General features: G+C 31.9%; 1 protein-coding gene across 1 annotated transcript; it reads right to left on the bottom strand.

Moving 5' to 3' along the window:
- Window positions 1-9879: 9879 nt before the first annotated feature.
- Window positions 9880-13238, bottom strand: LOC119615719 (acidic mammalian chitinase). The gene is made up of 6 exons (XM_037971721.1): window positions 12737-13238; window positions 11712-12674; window positions 11537-11648; window positions 10503-11473; window positions 10239-10440; window positions 9880-10175 (listed from the first exon to the last, which is right to left on the bottom strand). The coding sequence occupies exons 1-6, from the start codon at window positions 12902-12904 to the stop codon at window positions 9970-9972; spliced, it is 2622 nt and encodes an 873-aa protein (XP_037827649.1). The 5' UTR covers window positions 12905-13238; the 3' UTR covers window positions 9880-9969.
- Between the last annotated feature and the right edge of the window lie 27 nt (window positions 13239-13265).

Here is a 13265-nt window from a genome sequence, read left to right as displayed (position 1 = left end):
ACTTTAAAGCTGCTTATTTCCCTACCACTATTGACTCTTTCTCTAGCTTCGGAAGTTTTGCGTTTCCCTCTTGTATTGGCTTAATGGGTGGCATCCCCTAACTGTATTGTGTTACGATTCTTCAAAATTTTCTGCATTAACCATATGCATTCTTTTTGATAATCTAAAATTTTACTTTGATACATGTTGGAGTGTGATATATACACAGTATAACTAGATTTTCGTGGAGGCCACTCAACTCGAGAGCTGAGTTGTTGTTGTTGTAACAGTTCGATTGTGGCCGATAGTTCTTTTCTGGGGAAAAAACTTTGGTTGATACAGCTATCGCTGAGTTGACAATCTTTAGCCGAGTATGACTCGGGGTCGTAGCGAAGCAAAGATCCAATTGTCGTGGGAACGAAGAGCTGAGTTCTGGAGTTTCAACTCCCTATAGGAATGAAGCAACATACATATTTGTTATTTTATTAAAGTAAAATTTGGTCTATTCGCACTGTTTACAGCATAACAATTTCTGAATAAAACAACTCCGAATTGTTATAATAGATTTTATTAAAATGGTTACAAAAAGTAAATAAATCAATTTAATTTTTAAAATATATTTAACAGATCAACTCCCATTTTCTCTTCACAGTTTTCATACAATTGTTATTTTAGCCGGCAGTTTAACTGTCCGGAGGATGAGATAACGATAACCGGAGGTTGAAATAACGGGACCTAGTTAATCAAAACGTCAACAACGACAAAGGCTTAATTACAGTTAAAATATATTTTGGAACTTCAGTTAAACCTTAACTAAGTTTAAAATAAAGTTAAATTAACAAAACTAAAATTCTATAAAACTTCAAAGTCGTTCAATAACCAAAAGGTTTTGAAATCTGCAAAAAAGAGGATGTGTTAGGTTTATCTTTATGGTTTTGTATATAACACCTTTTAAAATGTTACCGATTCCTCATAACTCATTAATACACAATTTTTGTTTAATTTTTATTAGCTTTTTCCATTATTGCCAAAGTGTATTTATTATTTACACAACAGCTGTTTAAAAGGGGACATTTTACTCCATACTTTTTTTACTTCTTTAAATAATAACAACAATATTATTTAAAACTTTAGAAATGTAAACTCAATATGAAACATTAAAATTAATATAAAAAGAAACTTTTTTGATTATGTAAGGTATGAATTAATTAATAATAAATAAGTAAGAAACAAAAAAACAATGCAAAAATTTTAAAACATTTGAGCACTTATAAAATGAAATCATAGTAAATTAAATAAATAATTAAAATTTTTAATAAAAATTAAAAAAAAAAAAAAAACATTAAATTGTCATAATTTATATATTTAAAGAAACGAAATCTTATCTGTTTTAATACTAATTTTCATTCTAAAGAAAACGAATTAAATGAACAAAGGTAGAAGAAGGTTTAACAACACACACACACACACATTTAACTTACACACATATGTATAGGAATATGTATTTTTCATCTATTATATTAAATATATATTATATATTATTAATACTGTCATTCCAAATTCCAATAAAAACGAAATACTAAATAATAACAAAATCATGAGTTTCAAAAGAAAACAGTATAATAAAACGTAATACATACGAATAATAAAAAACAAAAAAATATTCACACAAAACTTAAACCTGGAACACACTTCCCTTTTTAATTGCAAAAACCTTGAGTTCGTTAAGTACTGTAAGCATAAGTAACTGCCGTAAGTTTAAACTGGAATGTTAAATGTAACAAGACATGTTTTGTATGTAATTTTGTTGGTAATAACTTTTGAGAGGAAACTTAAGAGTTTAAAAAGTTTTAAATTTTTTATTTATTAGTTAATCTTTGTTTGAAATTTAAAAATTTCTATTTATTTTTGAAATTTTACTTAAGTTTTCGTTCAAGAGTGTTTACCGCATAGCGTAGTTTCGTTAAAATGAATGTTCTTTATTTGATACATGAAATTTCTCAATAAATAAATAAATTAAATCGTAAAATTATATGATGATGCCTTTTTGTTGTTGCTTTATGAAACGTAAGACGAAGCTAGGAAATATAAAATATATTTGTAGAGACGGAAAACGGAATACAATTTTACTCATGTATAAACAGTTTATAGTCTGGACTATAGTATAGTTTGGAACATAGTATAGTCTATATTCTAGACTATCGTTAATCTATCGTCTAGTCTATGGTCTTGTCTATAGTGTAGTCTATGGTCTAGTCTATGGTCTAGTCCAGACTATATAATATACTTTAGACTAGACTATAAGCTGGAATATAGACTTATGGACTAGACTGTAGATCAGAATTTATAGACTAGACTATAGACTAGACTATAGACTAGAACATAGACTAGACTATAGACTAGACTATAGACTAGACTATAGACTAGACTATAGACTAGACTATAGACTAGACTATAGACTAGACTATAGACTAGACTATAGACTAGACTATAGACTAGACTATAGACTAGAACATAGACTAGACTATAGACTAGACTATAGACTAGACTATAGACTAGACTATAGACAAGACTATAGACTAGACTATAGACTAGACTATAGACTGGACTATAGACTAGACTATAGACTAGACTATAGACTAGACTATAGACTAGACTATAGACTAGACTAGACTATAGACTAGACTATAAACTAGACTATAGACTAGACTATAGATTAGACTAGACTATAGACTAGACTATAGATTAGACTAGACTATAGATTAGACTAGACTATAGACTAGACTATAGACTAGACTATAGACTAGACTATAGACTAGACTATAGACTAGACTATAGACTAGACTATAGACTAGACTATAGACTAGACTATAGACTAGACTATAGACTAGACTATAGACTAGACTATAGACTAGACTATAGACTAGACTATAGACTAGACTATAGACTAGACTATAGACTAGACTATAGACTAGACTATAGACTAGACTATAGACTAGACTATAGACTAGACTATAGACTAGACTATAGACTAGACTATAGACTAGACTATAGATTAGACTATAGACTAGACTATAGACTAGACTATAGACTAGACTATAGACTAGACTACAGACTAGACTATAGACTAGACTATAGACTAGACTATAGACTAGACTATAGACTAGACTATAGACTAGACTATAGACTAGACTATAGACTAGACTATAGACTAGACTATAGACTAGACTATAGACTAGACTATAGACTAGACTATAGACTAGACTATAGACTAGACTATAGACTAGACTATAGACTAGACTATAGACTAGACTATAGACTAGACTATAGACTAGACTATAGACTAGACTATAGACTAGACTATAGACTAGACTATAGACTAGACTATAGACTAGACTATAGACTAGACTATAGACTAGACTATAGACTAGACTATAGACTAGACTATAGACTAGACTATAGACTAGACTATAGACTAGACTATAGACTAGACTATAGACTAGACTATAGACTAGACTATAGACTAGACTATAGACTAGACTATAGACTAGACTATAGACTAGACTATAGACTAGACTATAGACTAGACTATAGACTAGACTATAGACCAGACTATAGACTAGACTATAGACTACACTATAGACTAGACTATAGACTAGACTATAGACTATAGACTAGACTATAGACTAGACTATAGACTAGACTATAGACTAGACTATAGACTAGACTATAGACTAGACTATAGACTAGACTATAGACTAGACTATAGACTAGACTATAGACTAGACTATAGACTAGACTATAGACTAGACTATAGACTAGACTATAGACTAGACTATAGACTAGACTATAGACTAGACTATAGACTAGACTATAGACTAGACTATAGACTAGACTATAGACTAGACTATAGACTAGACTATAGACTAGACTATAGACTAGACTATAGACTAGACTATAGACTAGACTATAGACTAGACTATAGACTAGACTATAGACTAGACTATAGACTAGACTATAGACTAGACTATAGACTAGACTATAGACTAGACTATAGACTAGACTATAGACTAGACTATAGACTAGACTATAGACTAGACTATAGACTAGACTATAGACTAGACTATAGACTAGACTATAGACTAGACTATAGACTAGACTATAGACTAGACTATAGACTATAGACTAGACTATAGACTAGACTATGACTAGACTATAGACTAGACTATAGACTAGACTATAGACTAGACTATAGACTAGACTATAGACTAACTATAGACTAGACTATAGACTAGACTAGACTAGACTATAGACTAGACTATAGACTAGACTATAGACTAGACTATAGACTAGACTATAGACTAGACTATAGACTAGACTATAGACTAGACTATAGACTAGACTATAGACTAGACTATAGACTAGACTATAGACTAGACTATAGACTAGACTATAGACTAGACTATAGACTAGACTATAGACTAGACTATAGACTAGACTATAGACTAGACTATAGACTAACTATAGACTAGACTATAGACTAGACTATAGACTAGACTATAGACTTACACTATAGACTAGACTATAGACTAGACTATAGACTAGACTATAGACTAGACTATAGACTAGACTATAGACTAGACTATAGACTATAGACTAGACTATAGATAGACTATAGACTAGACTATAGACTAGACTATAGACTAGACTATAGACTAGACTATAGGACTAGACTATAGACTAGACTATAGACTAGACTATAGACTAGACTATAGACTAGACTATAGACTAGACTATAGACTAGACTATAGACTAGACTATAGACTAGACTATAGACTAGACTATAGACTAGACTATAGACTAGACTATAGACTAGACTATAGACTAGACTATAGACTAGACTATAGACTAGACTATAGACTAGACTATAGACTAGACTATAGACTAGACTATAGACTAGACTATAGACTAGACTATAGACTAGACTATAGACTAGACTATAGACTAGACTATAGACTAGACTATAGACTAGACTATAGACTAGACTATAGACTAGACTATAGACTAGACTATAGACTAGACTATAGACTAGACTATAGACTAGACTATAAACTATAGACTAGACTGTAGTCAGGACTATAGACTGACTACAGTCCAAACTATAGTCTAGTCTAGTCTATAGTCTGGACTATAGTCTAGTCTATAGTCCTAACTACAGTGTAGTCTATAGTCTAGTCTTTAGTTTAGTCAATAGTCTAGTCAACAGTCTAGTCTATCGTCTAGTCTATAGTCTAGTCTATGGTCTAGTTTATAGTCTAGTCTATCAATTTTGATATACAGTCTAGTCCATAAGTCTATATTCCAGCTTATAGTCTAGTCTAAAGTATATTATATAGTCTGGAATAAAGTCTAGTCTATAGCCTAGACTATAGTCCAATCTGTAGTCTGGACTATAGTCAAGTCTATACCCTAGACTATAGTCAAGTCTATAGTCTTGCCCATAGTCTATATATATTCTATAGACTAGAGTATAATCCAAATATATTGTAGTCTATAGTCTAGTCTAGTATATAATCTTGACTATTGTCTAGTCTATGTATAATCTGTTTTTTAGTCTGGACTATAGTTTAGTCCAGGGTCTGGACAATACCCTGGCCTAAAGTATGGATTATATTTAGTTAGTTTGAAAGGAGGATGTACATACATATGTACATCAAATCCGAAGAAATACACCTAGGCCTCAATAGCGCCTGTTGTGCGCTCCTTAACCAGTGCCTCAGGTGAGAATCGAACCCACACTTCCGGTCTATCAGACTAGAACACTAACCACTAACCTACCGGAGGTCTGGATTATAGTCTGGCCTTTAGTCTGGACTATAGTATTGCTTATAGTCTGGACTGTACACTAGTCTATAGACATTTCTTTGTCTGGACTATAACCTATTTTATTGTCCGGGCTATAGTCTAGTCAACTGATACATATGTATCTACGAAAATGAATGGACTTAAGTATATAGAAGGAATGTTGAATGGTTTTATTAACTTAATTCTCATAAGCGTTTATATATGAAATCCCACCCGATAATAATAACAAAAACAATTACAATTTAAATAATTTCTTTATTCAATTTTTAATTTTCGGGGGTACATAATAACACATAATAACTACATATTTTTATGTATACAATATTAATGTATGTATTTAAGTTTTTTTATTTTTTATTTATTTATTTCCTTCAACATAAGACTATAATACAGATTTTGTTTTTTTTTTTTAATGAAATGATTTAAAACAAAAAGTTTCTTTGTAACAAACAAGTCAAAGTAAAAAAAAGAAAAACAAACAAACTGAACACTTTTTAAAAAAACGATTTCATTTAAACAAAAAAATAAAAGGCAGAAAATCAAACATCTTTTAGAAACATGTAGTTAAGAATTATCACAGTTTTATGTACAATAGAGCGTGTTTTTCACATTTAGATAAATTTATTTTTTATTAAAATTATTTTGTGATCTTTTGTTTAGTTTAAATTTTCTTTGATTGTGTTGTTGAGTATTTTTTGTTGTTGTTTTTGGAAATAGGCAAGTAATTTAAAAGAAGGCTACATACGACAAAATGATTTTAAAAATATAAAAAAATAATAATATGTATAAGTAAAAAAAAAAATATATAAAATAATTATTTTTAACAAATTGAACAAAGTGTTATTAAACTATTAAACAATAATGTTGTATGTATCTTTTCTTCTTTTTTTATACAGTAAACTACAAACTAAATTTTTTAAAACTAAAGCTACGTTCAGACCTGTAAAATATTTGGTCCAAATATTTGTTATAAAATATTTATAAAGTTGCGTCAAACAAACGCAATATTTATTTCATGTTCAGACTTGAACAAATATTTGATGGCATTGTTTTATCAAACAGTCCAAAAATAATTTGGTTCAAACACACACATGTTTTGCAGCCACAGAATATCGTATATTTTCATGCAAGAAAAAAGCAATTTGGCAATTTGTTTTAATTTAAACTATTTTTATTAGGTTTAAAATTAAATTTTTATAATAAAAGTGTATAATATTAATATATAACACGATTGAAAAAACTTTGTTTGTCGAATCTGAACATAAAATATTTCATGTTAACAAACAGCAATGCGGATGATTTTCATAAAACAAATTGATTTGCTGGCAAATAAATATTTTCTCATTGTTTCATCAATGTGAACACCAAAAGTCAAATAATTTACGTCATTTTAGTAAAATAATTATTTGATCTTGCAAACCAAATGTAAGATCAAACAGCGTCAATGACAGCTGTTCTTTGTTTATTTTCTGAAAAAGAGTGTTATCACCTCATACAAAAATGTAAATAGTCGCTTATATGACTGGTTTTATTTTATTTTTTATAAAATATAAATCTGAGACAAAGTTGTGACATTTAATTGAAATTCAAGCAATTGCGTAAATTAATGATAATTATTATTTTTGTTGTTTGTTTTGTTATTTATTGGTTGGTAACAACATACTATATATAGTTATGCTACATAATATATGTATCTATAGTCTAGTTTGCAGTCTAGTCCAACGGTTCCCAAATTACAATTAAATAAGAGATACTGTTATCTCCAAGTATGAAGTTAGGCCACATTTCATAATTCAAGGACAAGCTTATCGCAGATTTAAGTTTATCAAATTGTAAACAAAAGTGTTCTTGTTTGGAAGGACTAAAATAATATATTTCCGAAACAGAGGTGACTCTTTATTCGTCTTCAATACGTTAATCCAGGTAATTTTAAATATAAATATTCCATTCCGACGTGATACACAGATTTTAACTTGATTTTGTCGACCAATATTATTAAATTAACATCAGAAAATGCGTAAATAGTCAAAACCATGCAGTCAAATTCACAGTACTTTCGCAAAGAGTTCAAGTCACATATTATGCCGATAACGCATTCCACAACAATATCGAAGAAGTTCAACTTTCTTATATTATTTTCCCGAAAAATTAGCTAACATACTCAGTTCACCCGTCTGCAATCGCAAAAAATTTTTGCAACGTGACTCTTTAAGCACATGTCGACGATATTTGATGAAGAAACCTTTTCGTTACCTTAAAGAAAAATGAACGTGAATCATAAAATTAAACATCATGTTAACATTTCAACAATGAAGTCATTCTATCTTCAAAAACAGGCAATTGAAACTTCTCTGAAATATTAATTATTCTCAATGTACGGGAATATTTTATAGAAATGACATATCTACATCTGTTTGACCTTGGGATTTATGGACTATGACAATTTTCGGATGAACAATTACATATTTAGAACAATAAGATATCAAAATATGTGGGGGGGTCCGCGAATTTAAATAAATTCCTCAAGGGGTCCGCGAAGTAAAAACCGGGGGAACCGCTGGTCTAGTCTATAGTCAAGCTATAGTTTAGTCTATAGTCTTGTCTATACTCTAGTTTATAGTATTGTTTATAGTCTAGTCTATAGGTTATAATCTAGTCTATAGTTTAGTAATTAATTGAGAAATTATTTAATTAATTTATTACTCAATTTATTTAAACAATTATTTATTATATTAATGGATATAAAAATATATTAATAATAAACAATTCTCTATAATTTTCAATTTTATAGATATGTAATTTAATGAAAATTATTTATAATTTGGTTATTTCCGGGCTTATAGCGATTTTTTTGAAATCGCTATAAACCGTTCCAAACAACCAAGGTTTTTCGCTACATTGACTATACTAAATAGCAACAACATGACAGTAAAGATATACCATCTATCTCTTTTCCACTTGCACAAGGTACTGAAATGTAATTTCAATACCTTGTGCAAGTCTATCTATCTCTTTTCCACTTGCACAGGGTATTGAAATGTAATTTCAATACCTAGTGCAAGTCTATCTATCTCTTTTCCACTTGCACAAGGGATTGAAATGTAATTTGTATTTTTTGTGGTAAAATTTTGATGAAAAACAATATTAAATGAAATTTTAGAATATATAGAAGTTATTATTCAATGATATAGCTTTTTAGTAAATATAAACACATATATTTTTGGCTTTTGGTTTGGTTGCGTATTAGCTGTTGTTGTTGTTGTTATGTTCGTCTTTGCCTGCAAACAAAATCTTGTTTTTTTACTGTTTTATCCGTCAATTGTTTTACGAAATTATTTGTTGTAATGTGAACACCGGGCAAACAAACTTTTACTATTTGTATTGAATTGTGTTTGGCTTTGTTTTTTCAAACAAAACGTCAAAATAGAAATACTCATTTTAAGCACATTATGAAATAAAAATGTATTTAATTTTTTGTTTTTAGGCAGAAATTTCTATGAAATCGTAAAAAATATTATTAAATAGTTTTTTTTAACGTTTAACAAAAATATTTCAATTTTGGTGTTCACATTAAGAAAATATTTGTAGGTTGACAAATAAAAATGTTTCACGGAAAACAGCTGATATTTTGTTTGCTCTTCAAAAATATTTTGTGTTCACATTACAGCCAACAAATATTTGATAAAAAACGTCAAATATTTGATAGGTGTGAACGTACCTTAAGTTAATAGTAGTAGATATAGAGCAACCATGCAAATAAATCTGGTGTGCATTTGGGGCAAAAGGAATTGCTTAGAGGAGATGCCAATAGGAGTATTTTTGTTTATTAATTTTTGAGTATGAGTATTAAAAGGCATTTTCTTAAAAAAAGGACTAATGCACTTGCAATTGGTTTTAGATTGTTTCAAAGACCAAATATTTATAGAGTAGAAACTATTGAAATTTCGTTGAAATATTACATACTGTTTGTATATTCTTTAGTGTAAATAAATACTATTTACAGAAATAAAATACAATGCATTTCATGTCCTTTTCTTCTCAATTCTAATTGCACTGGGCAGTGAAAGGATGTCAGTTAATAAAAAAAAGATGTTAAAGTACAATATAAAACCGTAATAACTATTTTTAGGCTGGAGCTTCGGTAGGTACATGACAGCCTTCAACATTCTCTGGCCAATCGCATACATTTTCTTGGGGATTGAATACCAAATTGGCAGGACATGGCATGTGATGTTTGCGTTCTCCCTCACACATATAATAGTGGGTACAATCACTCCAATCTTTATGATAACTAATATGACCATCTTCCTCTTCACAGGTTACCTCATGGGCTAAACAGATAAGAAATCATTTTTAGATTAAAATCTATAGAATCTATATTACAAAACACTTACGATCTTTTGTTGTGTATGCTCCTCTAGGACCGCGAGATTCATAGGGACCATCATATTCCAGCGTTACTTTGTAGTCTTTAAGTTCATCATTAAGGGCATTTAGTAAGGGATATTTTCCATTGCCACAGCGTCCCGTAAAATCATCCATATCAATGGACCAGACCATAATGCCACCAAAACCTTGTTCCTTCAACCATTCCATCTAAAATATTATAAGCAAATTATCTATATAATTCAATATAGGTTTTAACGTTTCAAACTTACCTTTGTTTTAAGGGAACGTTCATCATCAAAGCCCACCCATTGGTTATCACGATAGGCAAATGGTACTTGTTGCTCAGAATCCCACACCAATGTTGTATTATCGGCCGCCAAGAATGAACAGACTTCATAGTAACTGAGGAAACCAGCTTCGTTGGTAAATTTGCCGGGACTACCGCCTCCTGATGCTGGGGCACCAATATCGAATTGTGTTTCGTTTATAAGTTCAAATGAACGACCATAGGTGGGCATACCAATAAGTAGCTTCTCTTTAGGAGCACCTTGTTTCACCCATTCGCGTGCACTGTAATCTACTGTCAATTTCTTTTGATAGCCTGTGGTAGATTCTAGAGGGAACAAAGGTGAATTGTGTCCCACTGTACGCTCCCATTGACCATGGAAATCGTAAGTCATTACATTAATGAAATCCAAATATTTCGAAATTTCTGGTACATCATAACCGGCTGCTATAGCTTCAAAAGAAGCTGGTACTGCCGCAGTCAAGAGCAAACGAGGAAGACCAGAAGATTTTGCCTCACCCTCGAAAGCCACACGCAATTCTCTTAACAAATTAACATAAGCAGCCCGATCATCGGAACCGCGAGGATATTCCCAGTCGACATCAAGACCATTGAATTTATAATCACGTAAAAAATCAATGGCTTCATAAACAAATTGATTCATACGGAACACATTGGAGGTAAGTTCTTTGAAGGGAGTAGAACCAAAAGCCCAGCCGCCTATAGCTAACAAAATTTGTAGATCGGGATTAGTGTCACGTAAGGCTATAACTTGTTCGTAATTATCGGGATCTTCATCGCTATTTTCGGCTAATTTGTGATCCTTCAAGGTAGCAAAAGCATAAACGACATGAGTACATAACTTGGGATTAATGTGTGAAGGTTCAAATTTGCCAGCACCAGGACGTTTTGAGGACCAGCTGGTCAAATAACAGAATACTTGAGCAGGTCGTGCTATTAAAAATAAAAATCAATATTAAAAGAATTCTTTTCGCTTTAGTTGTCATAAAAACTTACAATTTTGATCTTTAGCCACCAAGCCAGATTTGACTTTGTGTTTCTTAACGGGCTTGCGAACCTTAGCAAGAATTTCATCGACGGAAATTTTAATGGGTTCGGGTTTCTCAACCTAATAACAATATAAGTCAAGATTAGTTATAAATTGCATTATTAATTCTAATTTTCCACTCACCTCTTCCTCTTCTAAATCTTCAAAGGTGGCAGCCACTTCAGACCAATTAACATCCTTGGCTTCCTTGCCTCTGGAGATGCCCAACAATTCTTCACGCATAGCGCCAATGAGAGGAAATTTAACATTACCACCACATACTTCGCCCTTAAAGTCATCCATATCAACAGTCCAAACCATGGCACCACCAAAACCATTTGTCTTAATCCAATTCATTTTATTACGAATGGCACGTTCATCATCGAAACCCACCCATTGGTCTCCATCCACCAGATAAGGTACTTTCATTTCATCATCCCATACATAAACGGCACCATTCAAAAGCATTTCACAGATTTCATAATAAGCCAAGAAACCACTTTCTTTAGTGTAAATACCCTCGCGACCACCGCCAGTTGCTGGTGCATTGGGTCCATGTTTGGCTGTATTGGCCAAAGTAAAGGAGCGACCATATGTTGGCATACCAATAATCAACTTCTCCTTAGGAGCTCCCATTTTTACCCACATATTAGCGGCATTATCTACGGACAATTGCTTGCGCCATTCGGAATCTGTGGAAGGAGCATAGAGTGGAGCATTGTGACCAGTTTCACGTTCCCATTTGCCATGGAAATCGTAAGCCATTAAATTAATGAAATCCAAATAACTAGCCACAGCGGGCACATCATAGCCACCACGGACATTGTCGGGACCAACAGGTACGGCAGCAGAAAGCAATAAACGTTGTTTTTTCAATTCCTGAGCCTCAGCTTCAAAAGCTTCTCTCAATTCCTTAAGCAACAAAACAAAGTTTTTCTTATCATCAGAACCTTTAGGATATTCCCAATCCAAATCGAAACCGTCAAAACCACGTTTGCGCAAGAAAGGTATGGCGGAGTAAATGAAGGTTTGACGTGTATAGCGAGTGGCAGCCATTTCTTTGAACTTCTGAGTGCCAAAAGACCAACCGCCCAAAGCCAAGAGAATCTGTTAAAAACCAAAATTATAATTAATATTCTTCAAAAAAGTATTTAAATATTAAAACTTACCTTCAACTTAGGATTAGCCTTCTTCAAAGTCATCATACGATCGTATAAACCGGGCACGGTATCTTTAGTTTCATCATTCGATTCATAAGAACTCAATTTACCCTTTTTCAACCAACCAAATGCGAAAATGATGTGTGTACACAAATCGGCCGGTATATCTTCAGGCATGAATTTACCAATTTTTGGTCTATATTGTGACCAATTTGTATAGTAGCAAACAATTTTCTTTCCTCCATCATCAGCTTTGGTCTTTTTACCCTTGAGACTGGAACCGCTAGCTATGAGGCCTGTATCACCACTGCGTAATTTTGATTTCGAACGTAAACGAGAACGTGTGACGGCCGTCGAGGGTGACGATTCTTGATCTGTTTGTTTCTCTGCCGAACTTTCTGTAGCTTTTTTAGATGATACACGAGTGCTACGTGCATTAGATACAGAAACGGACGAAGAGGATGACTCTTCTGGTGCACTGGTAGGTCTTCTAAGTCTTCTTCTAGTTTTGGCTGGAAGGGTAAGATAATAATGAGAT

The sequence above is a fragment of the Lucilia sericata genome, unplaced genomic scaffold, assembly GCF_015586225.1.
Source record: "Lucilia sericata isolate MDLA Ls3-8-SP2 unplaced genomic scaffold, ASM1558622v1 Contig007300F_arrow, whole genome shotgun sequence".
NCBI classification, from domain to species: Eukaryota; Metazoa; Arthropoda; class Insecta; order Diptera; family Calliphoridae; genus Lucilia; species Lucilia sericata.
This window is presented reverse-complemented; position numbering and strand designations above follow the sequence as displayed.